Source organism: Gracilinanus agilis, chromosome 1 (genome assembly GCF_016433145.1).
Source record: "Gracilinanus agilis isolate LMUSP501 chromosome 1, AgileGrace, whole genome shotgun sequence".
NCBI classification, from domain to species: Eukaryota; Metazoa; Chordata; class Mammalia; order Didelphimorphia; family Didelphidae; genus Gracilinanus; species Gracilinanus agilis.
Window position 1 is genome coordinate 80,309,407 of NC_058130.1, and position 21,713 is coordinate 80,331,119.

The following is a 21,713-nucleotide window of genomic DNA, read 5'->3' on the forward strand; positions in this document are numbered from 1 at the left end:
AGGGAAGGGAAGGGAAGGGAAGGGAAGGGAAGGGAAGGGAAGGGAAGGGAAGGGAAGGGAAGGGAAGGGAAAGGGGGGTGTTGGGGGGGAAAAGAGTTGCCTAGAACACTGAGGGTTAACAGTGATTTGCCCAGAATAACACAGGCAGTATTTGGTCAAAACTGAGATTTAGACCAAGGTTTAAAGGTTGAAGAGACTTAAAAAACAGTTCTTCTAGGTTCCAAGGCTGGCTCCCTATTGGTGTGCTGTGCTACCTCTAAATCATAAAGTACTATATAAATAAAAACTATCACTAGGATAATCATCTTCCCATTATCAGGAAGGTTGCCATACTTGTGCCAAGAAATGATGGGATTTTTTATTTTGGTTTTTTTCTGAACCTAAAAAACAAATAAAATAAACATTTCTCTATAAAGAACAGGAAAGAAAAGAGGACTGTACATGAACTGTGAATCTTTTGTGCAAACTTTGGCTTTCTTTTGAAAATATAATAAAAATCAATATTTATTTATATATTATAATTTTATTAGGTGATGTAATAAATTTGATATGTAACTTTCTTTTAAACCCTTGCCTTCTGTTTTGTCCAATGTATCAATTCCTAGGCAGGAGGGAAGTAAAGCAATTAGGATTAAGTGACTTGCCCAAGATCACACAGCTAGGAAGTGTCTGAGGCCAAACTGGAACCCAGGAACTCCCATCTCCAGGTCTCACACTCTATCCATCATGCCCTCTACCTACCTGTAGCATCTAACTTTCAAAGTTGCCCTATTCATCTGTAATTTCTTCTGGCTCTTGTTTCTCTTTTGTGAATTCTAAAAAATATTTCAATGATCATCTTTTCTTCCCTTTTTTTGGATAATTTTATGTTTACCCCCCTTGCTTTCACAAAAAAAAAAAAAAAACAGGGAAGAGGAAGAAAAAACAAAGCATTTATAACAATTATACCCTTTCAAACACATTGCCTAAAACAAAAAATGTATATTTTATTCTGCATCTTGAGCCCATCTCTTTTCAGTAAGGAAATGAGTGGTAAACGTCATTATCCATCCTCTAGAATAGTGACTAATCACTAGCATAATTCTTTATCTAAGGAGCTTTTTCTTAGGTGTTGACATGGGATGGAGGGAACAGTTCCTGAGGTACACTTAATTCTTCATAGCCTAGAGATCATGGATTTTGTTCACCACACTTTGGGGTCTTCTGTTGGCCAAATGCCCTCAGGAGCTGGAGGGGAAGTAGCTTTGGAGAATGTGGAGGGATTACAAGAGGCCGTAGAAGTAGGGTGATTGCAAGGAAAGAGACAAGCCATACATAGGCAATAAGTAGTGGGCATGGCTCCCATCTTCTACAAAAAGTCTTTCTCATACTTCTTTTTTAAACCCTTACCTTCCGTCTTGGAGTCAATACTGTGTATTGGCTCCAAGGCAGAAGAGTTGTAAGGGTAGGCAATGGGGGATCAAGTGACTTGCCCAGAGTCACACAGCTGGGAAGTGTCTGAGGTCAGATTTGAACCNTCCCTACTCTTAATTATTTCCTGTTTATCCCATATATAGTTTGTTTGTAAATATTTGTTTCCTTATTGTCTCTGCCATTAGATTGTGAGCTCCTTGAGGGCAAGGACTATCTTTTGCCACTCTCAGGTATCCCCAGTGTTTAACACAGTGCCTGGCACAAGGTAGGCAATAAATGTTAATCAGATGACTGGTTAGATGCAATGTTCTAAAAAAATTGGGATTGACTTGGATAGTCCTTGGATAATGCTTAGTCAGTTGACCGTGAAATCAAATACCTGGGTTCAAATCTGAACTTGAACATTTACTAGCCATGACTTGAGTAAGTCACTGAATGTCTCTTGGCCAATATTTATAAATCTAAAAAATTAGAATGATAATATTGATCTTGTCTATGTCACAAAGATGTCATGAGGAAAGTATCTGGTAAGCCTTCAGGTACTATCAGAATGGGAGCTATTATAACCATTCTTTTTAAGATAATGGTACAGAGTAACTCCAGTTTTCAAAGTAGTTCCATGGCATTTATGACCCTAGAGGGTGATATTCCAGGCACCCAAATTAAGAATTTTAAATCCGGTCAGCATAGTTAAAGCAACATATAGATAGGAGAGCCCTATAACTCCAAAAGAAAGATGCTGAATTACCCAAATAATCTGCCTAAGACAACCAAGTGACATTCTTTCAAGCTCTTACAAATTTCTAAAAAGAATGATGCACCATCAGAAATAATTCATGAATTAAAAGAACCGAGCTCATTAAATCTCTAAAAACTAATTGATCCAGGAAAGGAACCTACTTTTCCTTCTCATGCTCTTCACAATAGTTCTTCAAAATATCAGGATTCAAAATAAACAAAACCAAAAATAAGGATAAAACCACAAATTTCAGTTGCCTGTTGTAGTGGAGGCAAAGCCTGAATCATTCTATGGAGAGAGTTCTCAGGAATTTAAACAGATGGAACAGGATAATAACTGATTTAATTCAGTTCAACCAACAAGGATTAAAGGTTTACAGTCAACAGACCATTGTTTTGGAGAAGACAGTGAGTTAGAAAGAGAAAGATCTCTTTTTTTCTTGAACTTAATCTTCTAGTATAGGAATATGACAGATAAAAATGTCTCAGCATATCCAGTTAGAAGCAGATAATTGATTTTATCCATTCTTGGATGAAGATAAAAATGGGAAAATTAAACACAGGAGAAATTCAAGGTTTTGTTTCTATCTAGCTTAAGATTCAGAGGTAGTAAGTGTGTAATTTTATAACACCTATTTGGGAGGCTAATATGTGAATGATCAAGAAGTGTTATTATAAAAGGGTTAAATTTGTATATAAAATATCATTTTTGGAACATGGTTTTTATGCATAGATTCTATAACATACAACCTCCCTTAAAGGGAGACCATCATGATGGTTTCAAGATAATCAGGCCCAATCTTATAATAACTGGGAATATAGCAAGTGTGAAGAATAAAAGATGGTCAGCCCAACTGTTGTACCATCACCCATGAAATGTGTTTGTTTTTTTAAACCTTGAGATAGGCTTCCATAAATAACTTCAGAAAGATACAGCTCATCATCATAAAGGGTCCAAAGGCAGTAAGGAGAAGGTATGGCATGATGAGGAGACGCCAGATCCCGCCAACTCTCCCAGCAAAATAGAAATATTCATACGTTTACCTCCTTTCTAGTACTTAATTTCTAGTTCTTAATTCCAGCTGCATTATTTTAAGGAAATTTTAAAACTTTAAAGAACTATAGAAATGTGAGGATTTCTTTTTATTTCAACAAGTATTCATTATGAAGATGACAAATGGAAGGGATCTCTAAGGTCCCTTGTAGTGCCAAAATTCTGAATTTTTTAAATGGTAGCTGTCAATCAAATCCACCCATGAAAATCTAATGTTACAAATTATCACTATGAAATAATCAGGTCAATTTCATTTATATGGATACCTCTTTTACTAAGAAATTATTGCCCCAGGGGGCAGCTGGGTGGCTAAGTGGATTGAGAGACAGGCCAGACAGGAGGTCCTAGGTTCATATCTGGCCTCAGATACTTCCTAGCTGTGTGACCCTGGGCAAGTCACTTAACCCCCATTGCCTAGCCCTTACCACTCTTCTGCTTTGGAACCAATACGTATTATTGATTCTAAGATGTAAGGTAAAAGTTATTAAATTTTTAAAAAGAAAGAAACAATAACCTTCCACTTCTTAGTAGATGGTTTGTTTAGTCTATTGCTTTGGGAGAAGAAAAAGGCAGCACATTACTTAACTCTTTTATGGTATAGTGATTAAGCAGCCGACTTATAATCCTAAGACAAGCCCACTCATGACCCTTTTGCCAATTTAATAGCATATTCCAGGGGTGGTACTCTCTTGTACTCCACTGGTTCTTGGAAACTGAGAATTATCTCCTAGATATATTAGAAGAGAGTTTTTAAAACTGGACCAATAAATTAAGCTTGTTGCTTTATAATCATATTTTACATCATCTGGCTCAAAATGACCTCTGAAAGCTGTGAACCATGAAGCAAGTTCTCCTACCTAATCTGAACATGAGAATTTCTTGTGAAACCATAGAATTATCGGATTGTAGAGATTGCTGTAATTCAAGATGACTATCCAACCTGCTTCCACCATGATGATTAATTGGGTATTAGATCCTTGCTTTTTTTTTCAAGCCTTCTTGAATTTGATCTTAGAATGAATTATAACCTAAGCATGGGAAAAGTTTTTTTAAAAGAAAGACTTTTGTAGATAGTAATTTATGAGCACATGAGTATGTGATACCTTCAGCAAAACCCAGAGACCAAGGAAAAAACATATTGTGAAAGGATTTATGTGACAAACAAATTCTTCTCGACTTTATCCCTTTTTTCTTGAGCTCCCCAGTCTTAGGTATATTACTCAATGTTCAAAATTGCTAAGGGAACTAGGAGAGTTAAGAAGTCAGAGAGAACAAGTCAGCAAGTTAATTAGTAATAGAAATGAAAATAAAAATAGTTGAGTAGGTGATTATGAAAATAGAAGAAACTCCTCTCAACTTTATAGCATAGAAAAAAGAATGGCAGTAACAGCTATAGAGAAATGATGGATCCCAAATGGTTTAACTAACAAAGAAGTAAAGGTGAAATAGCAAACATTGAAATGATAATCAAAGAGAAGAGAAAGATTTACACTATAGAATCTAGAGCTGAAAGAAACCATAGATGTCATCTTATTTAAAGTCCTCCTTCTATACATAACCCTAATCTTTAAAGCCAATGCTATGAGTCTCTCCCCATCTTTAGCAGAAATCAATGACTTATGCTTCTGTGATAAGCAGGGTGGAGTTGGAGAAATGCGAGAGATCCAGTCTCTTGACTATCATCTAGTTCTTCAGACTATTCAATCACTTTGGATGCTTCTGGGTTTCATCTTTGGAAGGAACAATGTACCACACCAACCTCACCCCAACCTCCTGCTACCACTCCTGTCAGAGAATAAGATCTCCCTTGTAAAAGGGTAAGGATAGATGGCTAGTGATGTCTATTCTGCCTCTTTTCAAGGCACATATGATCTTCTAATGCTACATGTGTTGGACAACTTCAATACATATAAAGAAGAGAAGATTAGAGTGGAAACTCCTTGAGTGCAGGGACTGCCTTTCAACTCTTTTTAGGTCCCCAGGGCTTAGCAGAGTGCCTAGCACATATTAATCACTTATTAAATGTTTATTGAATTAAGTCAAATTGAAATAAAATCCATGGAAATAAAATGACATGCACACAGATCACAATACACAGAGGGAGTAAATAACAGAGTCAGAATTCCAGCTCAGGTCCTCGGACTCCAAGTCCTTTTCGACATTGTTCAATATAGTATTTAGTACGTTTTCCAAATACCATAAATAATAAGTGTTTTGTTATGAATGTCACTTTAAAATTGTATGATCTTCAACTGTGTTTCATGATTTGCAATGTGGAAACTTCTAAAATGAATTATGCTGGATTCATAAAAAAAAGTAAATAGAATAAGAATCAAGCTATACCATTAATCCAGACTGCATTTCAGTTAAATAGTTGGATCCTATTGAAAGTATTTGAATAGTGACATGATGAGGTAAAAGTAGGACTTTAAAAAAATTTAACTGGCTTGGGTTACAGGATGAATTGGATAAGGGAAAAACTAAAGGCAGAGGAAAAATTAAGAGACTACTCCAATAGTTCATGCTTCATATGTTAAAAGTCTAAATTAGGATAATGAGAGTGGGAAAGGAAATAGATCAATGCTAGCAACATTTTAAATTAAGAATCAATAGAACTTGGTGAGTCACATTAGTTGAGGATTAGAGCTGAAAGGGACTTTTCTTCTCTGGGTCACATTTTTCCACCACCAACCTCAAGACATAGGACTGTCTCTTCAAATTCTTTTTCCTTTTTTTTTAAATGTTGAAACATTTCTTTCATTCTTTTAATTGTAATCCTGCTCCAAATTCTAATCTTGCTTTGGAATCACCAAAGAGATGGTGACACTTTACCAATATTTCATCAATCATGAGTTTCAAAAAACTATGGGGTATTTTGTATTCTTTAAAGGAATTTGGGGAAGAAGAAAAAGTGAAAGGAAAACAGGTCAAGAAATGGAGAGTTTTGGGGTCATCCTCCACCATCTATCATGCTGACTACCCAGTTTCATTTGTCCGGCTCTGAACATCCATTCAAAGACTTGTAGAGTTGCTGTTCTAAGCCAATGACATTGGAGAGAAGTGAGAAGGGTCCTTGCCATGTTGAGCATCCACTGAAGAATGAGCAATACCTAGGTAAGTTGAACATTATCCTTCCCTCTTTGTCTTGGAGTTAGGAAGGGTGCTATCCCCCCTTGACTGAACTATTCATTTTGCTCTTCTCATCACAAAGTGTAAAGAGATTGAACAAAGAAAGGCATTCTTTTTTTTAATACCCTTACCTTCCATATTAGAATTAGTATTATGTATTAGTTCTAAAGCAAAGAGCAGTAAGGGCTGGGAAATGACAGAAAGGACTTGCTTAGGGTTACACAGCTAGGAAGTGGCCGAGGCCAGATTTGAACCTAGGACCTCCTCTCTCTAGGCTTGGCTCTCAATCTACTGAGCCACCTGGCTTCCCCCAAAAGCCATTCTTATTGAAGACAGAAAAATTTGCATTGGCTGTTATTATTGTCAATGAGTTGAAAATAACTATCCTCTCAAGCTCTATTACTTATTACTTTCTGGGCAGAAGAAATTCATGGCTTCTAAAGGATCTCCTGTGTTTGATGTCAATTGTGAAGGTAGTAGTTGGAAAACTGAGCAGTTTTAGACATTGAAAACATACCCAGCATCTAGCTTGAGGTTCAGAGTGGAGAAGCTACAGAGTAATGACCGATTTGTTCTTGGAGCTTGAGCATTTCTTCTATAATTTTGCATAGCTAGCTCATGGTGATAATCAGGAGAATTCATAAGCAGGGAGAGATTGGAAACTCAACCAAATTCAAAGAAATTTACCTTAGACTAGCAAGCAATACATTTTATAAAAGAGGGGTGACTCTTTTATAGGGATCCTTTATCAGGCATAATTCTGCATTCCCTCTCACAAGGGCTATAATTCAGGTCTCCTGATTCACAATCCAGTGTTCTTGAGAGAGTTAGATTTAGGAATTGCAGTCATAGAAGAAAAAGTTGAAATCATAGGAGTAAAGAAGAAGAAGAAGAAGAAGATAAGAAGGTTGAAACTCATTCATGAAGGACAAAGGTGGTAGTAATCCAACAAATTCAAATGTCAGAAAAGGGAGGATAACTAAGAGAGTGCAACATGGAGGAGCAGAAGTCCCACAACTTTTTTTTCCTTAAAAAGAGCTACTTATCCCTTCCCTAATATTTTAATGATCACTCTAATATTTAATATTTCCCTAATATTCCCCAATATTCAAGGAAGAGATATTGAAGTCCTCTAAGCAAATTTGCTGAAGAGTGCAAGCAAGAGAAGGTAACTGCCAACTATGCCTTCTGAAAAGAAATCCCAGCAAGGTAGTAGTGTTCATGAAAATAGATATGAAAAGGCTACAAAATGTACTGGATTTTCCAGTAAGCCCAAGCCAATTGGTTGATATTCGTTGTAGTTAGTGTCAAAGAAAGATTTAGTAAAGAGAAAGTTGGAGAAAGGATGTCTGGTATGAATGCCAATGAACCCCCAAAAGACCAAAGAGAATGAGAACTGAGAAGAGGCTACTAAATTTATATATTTAATGATTAAGGGAACATATTAAAAGAACATACTTTCATTAAAGGGGGAGAGAAAGAAGTTTTCAAGGACTAAAGGAGTAAATAGTAAATTTATAAAGGTATCAAGCACCACTCATTAGAGAAATTTAACAGTGGAAGATTGGAGAAAAAAGAAATTATGATTTGTGAAGGCATCTGTCAAGCAAAGATTTTGGTTATCTTTACATGTGAAAACAGCAAAAATTTATTTAAGTTAGAAGGCAGAGAGAAAGGAACCAATGAAGAGAGAGAGACTGGAGAGGCCAGAATAGGAAAAATTGAAAGAGTGGGATCTCTGAAGCAAAAGGGATAGAACAACAGGAAAAGTTGTCCATAAATTAGTTCAGTCTCTAATATTAGCGTGACTAGTTTTCATATAAGCCAGTACAGGATACAAAAAATACAAAACTATTGAGAATTATCTGGAAGCTACAGTGAAAATGGAGGGAGAACACAGCATGGAAGACCCAGATTTTGGTGGTAAAATAAAATAACCTGGCAGCGACTGGCAAACTATGTGTCTTAAGGCCCATTCTGACCCTATGCCTGCTTTTGTAGTGTGAGTCATTAATGGTTTTTGCCTTTTTAAACAAATATATTTTTTTAATCTAAAAATCATTCATAGCTCAGAGGCTGGCCAAGGACTATATCTGGCCCTCAGGCCACACCATAAGCAATTAATGGGAAACTAAAATGGGAAACATTGACTGGGAAAAAAGGTGACACAGCAGGTGAAGTTCTCACTTTAAAAGAAACAAACTTTGAACCACATGAAAGAAAAAGTAAAATTCACAGCCTCACAGAATATGAGAGCTGGAAGGGAAAGTTCTTAAAGATCATCTAGTCCACCTCCATTTTAAAATGAAGAGATTGAGATTCAGAGAGGGAAGAACTTGCCGAATGTCATACAATTAGAGAACAGCCCACTCAGATATTTAGAGTTTTTCTATTCCAAATCCCAGAATAACCCAAATGACCTCCTGTGACACAGATTGGACCACATCACAAAATTTCAATGGCTCTCTATTATTGCCTTGAGGATTAAATACAAACTTCTTACTACCTGGCACTTAAGGTCCTCTGCAAAAGGCTCTTAATCTGCTTTTCAAATCTTATTTCACTGTATTTCCCTTCAAGCACTCTACCTTCTAGACCAATGGACTACCAGCCATTCCTTAAACTTGACATGTCATCTGTCTCTTTCTTTGTCTCTCTTCCTCCCCATCTCTATCCCTCATCTCCATCTCTCTATCTCTATCTCTCTATATCTTTATGTGTGTTTCTTTCTGTGTCTCTGCCTCTGTTTGTCTTGTGGGCTCTGACTCTCTGGCTCTACTTTTGTATGCCTGTGTGTGTGTTTTTCTCTGTCTCTGTCTCTGTCTCCCTGACTCTGTCTTTTTGTCTCTCTATACCTCTATACCTCTGTCCACAATCTGTGTGTATATATCTGTCTTTCTGCCTCTCTATGTCTCTGTCTACCTGTCTGTATGTGTGTTTCTGTGTCTCTGTCTCTCTCTGCCTCTGTCCACCTGTCCCTGTGTGTGTGTTTCTCTGTCTCTGTCTCTATGTCACTTTCTGTCTCTCCCTGACTTTGTCCACCTGTCGTGTGTGTGTGTGTGTGTGTGTGTGTGTATTTCTCTGTCTGTCTCTCTGTCTCTCCCTGCCTCTGTCCACCTGTCTCTGTGTGTGTTTCTCTGTCTCTCTCTGTCTCTCCCTGCCTCTGTCCACCTGTCTCTGTGTGTGTGTTTCTCTGTCTCCATCTCTCTGTCTCTCCCTGCCTCTGTCCACCTGTCTGTGTATGTGTGTTTCTCTGTCTCTGTCTCTATGTCATTTCTGTCTTTCTGTATTTTTGTCTCTGTTTCTCTGTCTACCTATCTGTGCATGTGCATTTCTCTCTGTGTCTCTCTGTCTCTCCAAATATTCCTAGGACATTTTGTCTGAATCTCTCCTTTACTTTATCTCCTTTCACTCCTTACTAGGTACTACACCTATCTGGGTACACATCATATACTCTGATTAGAACCAAAGCTTCTTGAGTACAGGAACTGTTTTGGTCTTTGTAAACTGGGGGCATAGCATGGTGTCTTGCACACACTCCGTGTCTAACAAATATTTGTTTAGTGGAATTGGTTCAAGTCCAGTAATCTTAACATTACATCACGTTTGCTCAATGGACAGGAGACCAAATAACATTTATCTCAGGATGAGAGAGAGCTGACAGCAATGAGAAAAAAACAAGGAGATTAACAGTGACTTGGTGCCCATCTCAGAGGGACCGGATCAGTCCACATGACTTTGGCAGCTTTGGCTGGAACATAGACAAGCTGAAGAAGGGTATTTGTCAGCAGAAAGAAGCAGACCAAATTCTGTATAGAATTGGATCCCACCTGCAGATAACGAGCTTTGAAGAGGATGTGAGGAGTGAGGATGAAAATGCCTTTTGCCTGGAGAACAAAGAAATTTTACTCAAGCTGCTTTGACAAATTTGTTGCTTTAAGTGAAAGTTGATTTTTTTTAAATTGATAAATCTCGTTTCTACGAATCAAATACAAACACCTAGCATGCTTTCAATTAAATCCTCTACAATGTACAATCCCAGAAAATAGTTAAATTGAACACAAAAGAATGATCACAACACCCCACTTTATACTTTAGTTGCTTTCCGTTGCTTCAAAGGAAGGCTGGGAAATTTATAATGATTGGTTATTTGTACAATGTTTTTCAATCTAAGCTTTCTAGCTGTTTAAAATCCCATCTTCCCTCCTAATAGAATGTAGCTGTTTGAGGTCTGGCACTGATGTCAGTTTTTGTCTTTGCACCCCCTGTATCTGGTACACAAAAGGCACTTAATAAATGCTTGATTGAATTGAATCTACACTTGCATGGTATGGAGGAAAGAGTTCTAAATAGAGAATAAGACCTAATTAATTCTAGCTCTGCTACTTACTACCTGTGCAGTCTTGAGCGAGTCACTTAATCTCTCTAGGCCTCCTCTTGCTCATAAGTAAAATAAAAGGGATAGACTGGGTAGATTAATATACAGGAAGGAACTTTGCTCTGAAAAGTATGATTCTGCAAAGTTATGTATTCGAAAATGAAGAAAGAAAAAATATAGTATGTGATAAGAGGGAAAGGGGAATCAAAAATATCAGAGATGTGTGTAAATGGTCAAAGAGAGAACTTTCTTTGGAATTGGGAGTTATAGGTAATATCCATAGGAATATATAGTACAATAGGAATGGAGTTAGATAGTGAAGGCAAAGAAAAAAGAAACATTTTTATCAGAAGGTATCAATTATCTGAAGAAGATTATTGACAGTCAAATTATTTTAAAAATTACTTTAAGATAGCAGCACTGCTTGGTTTCTGTTTTATTATTAGTTATAGTTTGAAGCACAGCCAGAATGATGCTGGAAGGAATGCATATATATTTAGTTAATCGCTGTCAGGACCTATTAGGACTTTTACTCTAAAGGTTTCTCCCAATGACTGAATGAAAGCACCATGTCAAAGTCCTTAATAGCAGAACTAATTTTTATAATAGCCTAGATTAGATGAAATTTGGGTTTTCTTCCAAATGTAAACTTAACCTGGATGGGTAAGGAACTTTACTGATAGTCATGAGCTAAATTAATCCAAGTGGAATTTCAAATACGTATTAAAAGAGAAATACTGCCACTCACTGTTTTTACACCAACATATGAACTCTTACATTGCTCTGGAAACTATGTTTTCAACTGGAGTTTTGAAATCAAATTGAATTTATGACCCATGGGATCACGTTAGCTTTATCCTTATTTTCTATCATCACTCTTTGTTTCTTCTCTTTTGGTTTTTTCATCCTCTCTTGCCCAATCCCTTTCTCTTTCTCTCTTACTTCCCTCTCTCCTTTGGCCAACCCTCAGGTGCTACTTAGAATTCAGCTAGTGACAACAAGACTAATGGGGTGGTTGGCCCCTGTGCTGAAAGCTACCAAAACTGCCAATAGAAGTAATTCTCCAAACACAGTGCTCAGATTTAACTGCTGGTTATATGTCACCACCATTGAACTTTAGCAGAGCATTGGAGTAAAGGCAGCACTGGAAAGGAAGAAGAGGAGGAAAAAACAAGACCTAAATCCATGGCAGCTGTCAAGCAAAAAGAAGTACACTGAAATCTGGAGCTAAAAAATGTAGATAAATCATTGTGCCCAAGTTTTAGCTCTGCAGCACAGGAAAAAGGATGGAAACTAAGGTTTAATTTTATAGGAAACTCACTCTACAAAATCATGTAAGCATCTTTTCTTCAACTTATAGTCTTAGAGAATTGTCTAAATCCCTAAGAGGTTAAGGGTCATTAGGCCAGTATGAAAGAAATGGGAATTGAACTTAGATCTTTCTGACTTCGATACCAGTCCTCTATGACTCCATGACTCTTTGACTCTATATTCCTCATTTCCAGCTCCACTGTGTCTATATGTAGACACTCCGTCTTTGACACATACTGGGATGAGAACTCTCTAACTCTAAAGTGTTATTATTGCCTGAGGCCAGTCTCACAGTGTTGGACTTGGTCCTAGAAATCTGAGTCTCTAGGCTACTAATTCACAGTTCTTTCTCTCATGTGACATGAATTAAGGGAATAATTTACATTCCCACCAATAGACAGGTAGAGAAAAGGAAGACTCAAAGTGATAAGACTGGTCCCCATTAAGAGAATAAATTTCATATGTTCCTTAATGTAAGAAGAAAAGAAAAGGAAAGGAAAGGAAAGGAAAGGAAAGGAAAGGAAAGGAAAGGAAAGGAAAGGAAAGGAAAGGAAAGGAAAGGAAAGGAAAGGAAAGGAAAGGAAAGGAAAGGAAAAGGGAAGGAAAGGAAAGGAAAAGGGAAGGAAAGGAAAGGAAAAGGGAAGGGAAGGAAAATAGTCACAAGTTATCATCACTATAGTTTTAATCATTTTCCAATAGATTCTTTTCTTACACTTTATTTCACAGAACCAAACTCCAAAGGTCTAAAGCTGATGTTCCTCAGAGGCAAATACACAAATCTGAGTTGGAAAAAAGCATCTTATCACAAGGGGAAAAGTCTCTTTAATTTAAGGGGGAAATCCTTATTAAGTGGAGAGAAATGTGTTATTACCATTTTTGATACAAGATATATGAGACTCAAGTATATTCATGATCAAAGGAAGAAGTCTTTGTTTAAATTTACAATCAGAACCATCCTCTGCCTCTGTCTCTTCTTAATATTAGCAGAGAAAAAGTTTTTAAGAATATATCTTTAAAATTAATAAAACTACAACATTCAATTCCATTAATTCATAATCTGGTATAATATGACCTAGGTTGTGTTAATTACCTTTGAAGAGTTCATGGTGCAGGAATGGAAAATAAATTTGATAGCTCAACCACTGATTTGCACTAATGGTAGTACTAAAACGTGCATATATACACATAAAAAAATAGAGAGAAAGAGACAGGGGGATGGAGAAAGAGAGAGAGAGAGCACTACAGATACATGTATAGATGTAATTACAAATGTATATATGTTTAAAGTAGATAAAAAGCTGATTTTCACCAATTTGTGTATGTGTGTGTGTGTGTGTGTGTGTGTGTGTGTGTGTAAAGTGCAAAGAGGGCTAACTTTGGAGTCACTTAAAATTGCACTGACCTTGGAACACTTTGTATATATGAGTTTACCCATATATATTCATATATGTACATTATTATATATATATGTGCATCCTCTGTACTATACCTACATGCACATATGTCATACGCATATTACTTTAGACCTTGTTTGTAAGATATATACATAAGCATATCATAGGTGATACATTATGCATATATACTATATAAGAGGTATGCATTCCATAAAAACACATTTCTATGTATATATGTAATTTTTAAGTGAACTTATTGTAGTTTGTTGCTCATAAGCAATTCTAACAGTAAAAATGAACCTCTTCTCTATAACTTATAAACTTAAAAATTAGTTGACATTAAGAGGTCAAATGACTTATCCAGGATGACATAACCAGTTTGAGCTAGAGGAAGGAGTCAAACCCGTATCTTCCTGACTCCAAGGAACCCAAGTTTTCCTGATTTCCTCCCCTATACTATAGTGCCTCTCAATGCTAATAATGATTTCACAAATTTTAATCAGGATCACAGAAAATTTCATATTTGGAAGAGGTCTCAATGGCCACTTCTAGTCTTACCTATTTCTACAAAAAATTCCCACTACAAAACATCAAGTTCTCATTCAGCTTGTGCTTAAAGACCTCTAATGAGAATGGAGAATCCACTCTCTCTTTGAGTACCATTTTACTTTTGGTCAGCTCTCATTGTTAGGACATTTTTTCCTAACATCAAAACTCAGTTTGCCTCCTTGTGCCTTTTTTCAGGTGGGACTTAGAGATCCTATTGAATTTGTAGTTTCTAGATCCATGCTAGCCAGAGGAAAATAAACAACTTGTGCATCAAGCTCTTAAGAGTTGTCAGACATCTATGTTGGGATTATGGGCGTTATACGAGGGTTAGAGACGACTACCACTCCTAACTTTCATTCACTGTTCCTGCTTCTTTGAGGCCAAGAGGAAGTCCCCTCTTCCATGTCATTGTCTTTCAAATACTTGGAAACAACTATAACTGTTCCCCTAAGTCTTCTCTTCTCCAGAATAAACATTGCCAATTCCTTCTTTTATTTTGCAAAAATTATCTCATGTAGCAAAAAAAAAAAAAAAACTTTCCTTAGTATATGACAACCAAAAAAAAAAATTACAGAGAATAAATGTGTTTTAAGTATTTTAACATATTCATTGCATGCAAATAGGACTGCTAATTAGAAATTAATATCTATTCACTAAAACACAACTGGAAAAATGCCAAATAGGAAATAATTTATTACTGGGTAGATTTACTATATGTTCTTAAAATTTTTAATTTATATATTTACTTTGTACAAATCCTCCCCTTCCCAAATAATGATGTTTTACTCTACATACTCTGACTGCCCTCTAATCCACCTCCATATTCATATTTTAAAAAAAGGTGTCTCTTACCGGAAGTGGAGGTCTTTTGGCACTGCATAACTGGTGTTCTTACATCTAGAGCCAGCATTACAAAGGAGGCTTTGGACAAAGGGATAAACTCCTTGACTTGGCAAATTCCGGGGCTGCAGATAACCTATGTACAAATGCCAGAAAAAAATAAAGCAATGAAACAAGAACTGAGACAACATACAACAATGACATCTATGGATGATATTTTTTAGACAGAGAAATTTCACATGAAATATTGAGGTATAATAGAGATAGTCTGGGTGTTTATTAATAGTAAGACCAAAGTTCATTAGCTAGTTGGACAGACTTTGAAAAGTCAATACAATAGCAAGTATACTAAGCACTTAGGGACAAAAGATATAATGACAAAAAGATGGAGGAACTTAGAATCTATTGTCAAATTTATTTGCCTTCTTCAAGGTTCAACATTTTGTCATTTGTAGAATGACTGGAACCCAGGAAATCTTCATATCTGGAAGGTACCAAGGACTCTACTCTTTCTAAAATATAACCAGATTCAGAAGTTAAAAGTACTCAAAAGGAATTACTCATAATTCCTGCAAATAACCCTCATATTACATGGGATGGAAAGAGAAAGAAATATCCTGGTTTTACTGCTGTTCCTCTGAGAATTTTCATATCTAATGATTTCTTCTCTTCCAAAATCACCATCCTCCATTCCTTTTTTCCAAATTATCATCAGTAGTAATTCATTACAATTCAACAAGCATGTATTATGTGCCTACTATGTATCAAGCACCCTACTAGGTACTAGAAATAGGAAGACAAAAATTAAACAGGAGAAGGGGTTGTGTGCTCTCAAAGACCTTACATTCTCCTAGCACCATTATTCTTCTAATTGCAAAATTTTGCAATATATATAGAAGAATGATTATCCCCTTCAATATCATAAGGACTATAGTTATCCTTCAATCATTGATAATGCCTCTTATCCAAAGAAGAAGTGAGATAACATAAATTATGAACAACCTTGAGAGTTAAAAGCACCTAACTACAGTTGATATTGAGAAGAAGCAATGAAAGAGGAAGGCAAAGGAAAAATTAGATAAAAAATAATCTAAATTTTCCTAAATATAATTATCATTAATAGTCACTAACTAATAATCCAAGTATTTTTAAAGTTTTTTCTTTTGTTTTATAATCCTTATTAAGTATTGGTTCCAAGACAGAAGAGTGGTAATAGCTAGGCAATTGGATTTAAGTGACTTGCCCAGGGTTACACAGCTAGGAAATACACAGATGTGAATCTGGGACCCCCCTCCCCATTTCCAGACCTTGTTCTCTATCTCCTGGGCCACATAGCTGCCCCAATAATCCAGGCATTTTGCCCCAAATGTTTTTTGTTTCCTTATGCCTCTCTATGCTTAACACAGCACAACAAAGTACTACTTGTCCAGAATGATTGGGGAATAGAAGGCTCTAGTTAATTGAATATTCTAGTTAATGGTCTAACATACACATACACACATACATATATAGGCTATAAATGTTACTCCCAAAAAATACAATTAAAATATATTGAACAGTATGCTGAATGTAATTTAGTATTTTTGATGTTTGCAAAAGTTCTTGAGAATCTTGTAGTACCTCTGGGTCATTATTAAGAACATCAATTATCACCGTACAATATTATTGACATGAGAAAGACTGATGATTGGTCAAATTCTGAAATATTCTGAAATTTTTTGGAAGTCAATATCAATTTATGTCTCATAAAAATAAAAAGAATAATTGTTTCTAAATTCAGACATTTGGGTCTTATTTGTGTTTAGGTCTTGGATCAGTAGGAGTTTACTATATTCTATATGTATGATTCTATAACAAAATTAGGTAATCTAAGCTTTTAAGGAACATGTAAGGCAATTAGTAATGGTGCACAGCCCTTCCCCCTGTAAAGAAGGAAGACAATATTAAAAAGAAAAGTAGATCTGGTGACAGAAGATCTAGGTTCAAGTGCCAGGGGCTACTTAATACGGTAAGGAGCTTTTAGGGCATGTCCAGATCTCCTAGGAGGAAAACCCCCTGCTCCTGGAAAATTCCCCTTCCATTCTGTTTTTTTTTCTTCTACTTAGTAACTTAGCATAGCCTCCTTTGATTGGCCGTATCTTCAAAACTGGCAAAACTGGGAGAGTTACTCTTTTTTGATGTGCTATGGCCAGACAGTGGAAATCAGGGTTCACTCTCAAAAAATGTCTCCCCTGATCTCATCTATTTCACTTTCTCTTCTCAAGTTGCAGGATCTGCATGATTCTCCATCATAGGTCATTTTTAAGAACATGGAAGCACTGTATCATTAACAACTTTGGATCTTGCAAAATTCTAAGGGGGATATTACAGCCAACTAACCTGATAAGAAAACTGTAAACCTCTCAGAGAAGTCAGGATACCTGGAACAAAGACTTGCACAGGGTTCTGGACCTGGAACTGAGACTGTGCTCTACCTAGCTAAATTATGAACCTAATATCTTCCCCCCAAACAAAGAGATTGTATTTCATTCACCATTCAGGCTTTCATTGTAGATATATAGAAATAAATTGAATTAAAGTCAGTTCTTAATTTCAAACCATCTCGGGTAATACATCATGTTTAAAACTTTCATTGACTTCCTGAAGAATTCCCTGATCAACAGAACAGATGAATGAAAGTATAGGGGAATGAAAAATCTTTATTAAAGGCTTAATGTTTTAGAGGTTTGTTCTTTTTTTAACCAGATCTATAATTTAACTGGCACAGGGGACTCCAAGTAAGGAAGTTCCTTCTACCAATGCAAGTTGCCATATGACGTAAGACTTAAGAAGTCTTAAAGAAAGTTAACTTGCATTGAGTTACTGAATGACTTGCTGAAGGTAACATAGCCAGTATGAGCAAGAATTTGAACTTGGGTCTTCATGAATTCAAAGAGAACAATCTCTCCACTACAGCACATCACCTCTTCCATGTTTATAAATGCTGAACCCAAAAAGAGCAGACATTTACATAGTGCTTTCTGATGTTAAAGGTGCTGCGATCCATTTTTACAGATAAGAAAACAAAAGCTAAAGAAGGGAAACAATTTACCCATAATCACACATCCTATATGTATGTGGAAAGGGTGGGATTTGAACTCAGGTTTTTCCTAACTCTAACTCCAGTATTTTTTCACTATAGTATTCAATCACTGTGTGGTAGTTCATTTTCCCCCTGATCCCTCTCTCTACCTCCAAACCCTTCACCTCCACCAATAAAGAAAACATTTATTGTGTAACAGATGTTATACTAAAGAATTCTTTGAATACCTCATTTCACTAGGAAAATGACCTTAGATCCTGAAAGGATATAACAATGGAGGACAAGCTCAGGAAGTAAAAACATGGTGGGTGTACTCTAACAAACCAGAAGGGCATCAAATATGGGACACCATGATATATCTGCCCTCTGAAGTTCTGCCTGTCTAGGTCCAAACTGGCGTATTTCCAAGTTGACCACAGAGTAATGAATTTCTTCAGTTATGTTGTTATCAGTTGTATTCTATTCTTCATGACCCCATTTGAGCTTTTCTCAGCAAAGATACTGTATTGGTTAGCCATTTTCTTCTACAGATCATTTTACATATGAAGGAACTGAGTCAAGCAAGGTGAAGTGACTTGCCAAAGGTCACACAGCAAGTAAGTGTCTGAAGCCCAATTTGAACTCAGGATGATGTCTTCTTGATTCCAAAGCCAGTAGTCTCTCTACTGCCCATCTAGTTGCCCAGCTATTAAAGACCAACTGCTAAATTCTAGAGGGATTGCTATTCATATCAGTGAAAGATAATTTCAGACCTTTGATATATTAGTCTGGATAAATTTTTTCACCTTTTTTGTTATTATAATGAAATGAGTGTAAGGTTGAGGAAGAACTTGATAGAAAATTTTTTGTGATATAAAAGCAAAAGATATCAATAAGGTCTTTCTGTTTTTTTAGAAATATAAAAGGCCCCTACTTAGCATTTGGAATTTGGAGGCAAATATTTATATATGTACCACTGTTGAAAGATAAATAAGTCTATATTTTAAATTAAAATATGAATGACAGAAATTACTCTATGATTCATATAAAATACCCTTTTACTGGGAAGTCTTTTTTTTAATGGTGACTAAACACCTTTAATGCCTTCAACATCTTTTTATGGTATAGTTTCTAATTACCCTCATCAGGATATGATAGAAATTGGATACAGTACTCCGTCTGACCAGAGCAGAGGACCATAGGAAATAGCAATAGTTAGCCTGGAAAAGAGTAGACTTGGAGAGACATGACCAGTCTTCTAGTATTTGAATGAAAAAGTAATTACACAGTTTTATTTGTACTCAAGTCACTCCTCTATCAAATCCATCACACAGTTATATTCCTAAAAACAGTCTGACCATGTCACTCCCCTATTTGTGAAGCTTCAGCTCTAAGACAAAATACAAGCTACTCTGGCATTAACAATCTGGTGCCATCCATTCTCTTTAAATTTTGAATTTTTGTAGAATGACTAGCTGATACATAGTTTATTTTAGAAAACAATTTTACTAAGTAGAAACCCTGGTTTCCTTATCACAGCAATGCATTCTCTACTGTCCCATCTAAATTAATTCTATGTTTGTTATACACGGACTGATCTTGATTGTACATGTGGGTTTCTCCCAATTATCTTCTTTCCTAATGGTTTAAATGAACTATATAAAAGGATTATACTTTTGTTATCCTCATTAATATTTTTACTTTTCATACTTCTTCCAAAACTTTAACCTTCAAGAATTAGTGATTTAATCAGTGTTGGTACTGCTGCCCACCCCCACCCCTGCCAACGCAAGACCACAAACCTTCAAACTTACTAGACAGCCTTTAAGAGTTTCGGTGACTTAAAAAAGTCATCATCCTGTAGCCAACCTGGTAAAGAGACTCTCCCAACTAGACTGATCTGTGGGCAACAGGCATAGAGTTCATTACCAGGCGTCTCCACTCCAAATCTTTCAGTTTACAAAGTCCTGCCAAAACTAATTTGGCATAGCCCCTGAAAATGCACTGTTACCTAAATGCTCCAATGAGACCTCAAATGAGGTTTTGTTTTGTTTTGTTTTGTTTTTAATAAAAGGATAATAAATGTTACACTTACAATTTTCTCTGTGCCTGGGTGGTTCCTGGAAGCGAAGCACAGTCAAAATTAGAAATAATGTGCATGGCCAAAGAAATTCAGAGAGGGATAGGACCTGGGAAAAGATGTAAATAAGAATGTTAGAGGTTTTTGGAAAATATGTTACTCACAAAGGTAAATTCGTGATTTTCTACCATATTATAATAGCAACAGGAACAATAACAAATTGAATTTATGTGGTGTTTTAAGGTTTACAAAGTACTTTACAAACATTGATTTATCTTCTTTTTCTTAATATTGTATTTTTTAACTAATGCTTATTAAGGATAATTTGGTAAAATGCCATCAACAAACATTTATTAAACACCAACTATGTGTTAAGCACAATACTTAGTACTTAATCCAAAAGTGAAGGAGATAAAAAGCAAAATTTTTAATAAACAAGACTGATTGTTATAAATATCCATGAGCCTGGCTAAGATGCCAGATTTCAAACATGGAAGAAATGCAAATACGATGACAATTCTCTTTAGCTGGATCATATTTCTGGTGATCACAATTCTGTATGAAGTAGACTCTGATCCTCTGTTCTCATTTATATAGGACACTCTTGGATGAGGAACCCACTCCGTCAGTTCGGGGCATCAACTTCTTTGCAACTTTTAGTCCTGGGAAGTGGTTTAGGTGAGTCCTTAGAGGTGAAGGACTTGCCTGTGATTAACTAGCTAGGGGGTGTCTTCCTGACATTTTGGTCCACTACCAAAGCTACTTCTATGTTTGTTATAAGAAACATTTTAAAAAGCTCTATATTCTATTAGGTCTTGATCAATGATACACTTAAAACCCAGTGGAATTGTGTGTCGGCTAAGGGGGTTTAGGGAGGTTTGGGGGAGAGGGAAAGAACATGAAATGTGTAACTAGGGGAAAATATTCAAAATTAAAATTAAAAAATAAAATAAGAAGAAAAAAGTTCTATATTCTAGAAAAACTATAAAAGTATTTACATACAAAATCCATAGAATCTGAAAAATAAGACTCATGAACAATTTAAGGCAATGTGTGATGAACTAAAACCATTGTCCAAATACTGACTTTTTCACATAGAGGGAGAAACTACAAGGAACACTATTACACCTAATATCATCTCATATTATAAAAACCTTGTATTGTAGCAAACAATATCATCCTTTTCACAGTGCATGAGAAATTCTGGGTAGATACCTGTATATTTAAGAGATATTCCTTACTAGTACAATATAAGCTCATTGAAGGCAAGAACTGTTTTGTTCTTATCTTTGAATCCCCTAGTACATACATAACTCATGGCACACATCAAGTGTTTTAAAAGCATTTGTTGAACTGAATTTGTTGTTGAATTGAACTCTTGATGGAGGGAAGAACATCTGTAAATGTTACTAAATTGTCTAAAACATGATTAACTTTTTTCTAAATAGGATACTAAACACTGAGTAAAATGAGTTTATTATGTTTCCTATCAACCCATGCTGGACCGTCATTATAATATAGTTCATAGAACATAAAAATGAACATATCATGGCCTTAATTACTTTATCAGAAGTGTAACAACTACATATAATAAAATTCTGATATAATAGAACATTTTAGGCAGGTAGTAGTCTTATTTCCCAGCACTACTAAAATAAAGAGTGATTACCTCAGGTGAAAGACCAGATCCTGTGTCCCAGGTTTGCCACTTATTTGCATGTGATACCTGACTTTACTACTTCTGAGTCACAGTTTCCTTATTTCTA

General features: G+C 35.9%; 1 protein-coding gene across 1 annotated transcript in view; it reads right to left on the reverse strand.

Moving 5' to 3' along the window:
- ABCA13 (ATP binding cassette subfamily A member 13) overlaps positions 1-20,138 on the reverse strand; it is a 474,630-nt gene extending 454,492 nt beyond the window's left edge. Inside the window, 3 exon segments of the mRNA XM_044676455.1 lie at positions 14,819-14,942; positions 19,963-20,056; positions 20,112-20,138. Of these exon segments, the coding sequence (XP_044532390.1) occupies positions 14,819-14,942; positions 19,963-20,056; positions 20,112-20,138 (245 nt within the window).
- Between the last annotated feature and the right edge of the window lie 1,575 nt (positions 20,139-21,713).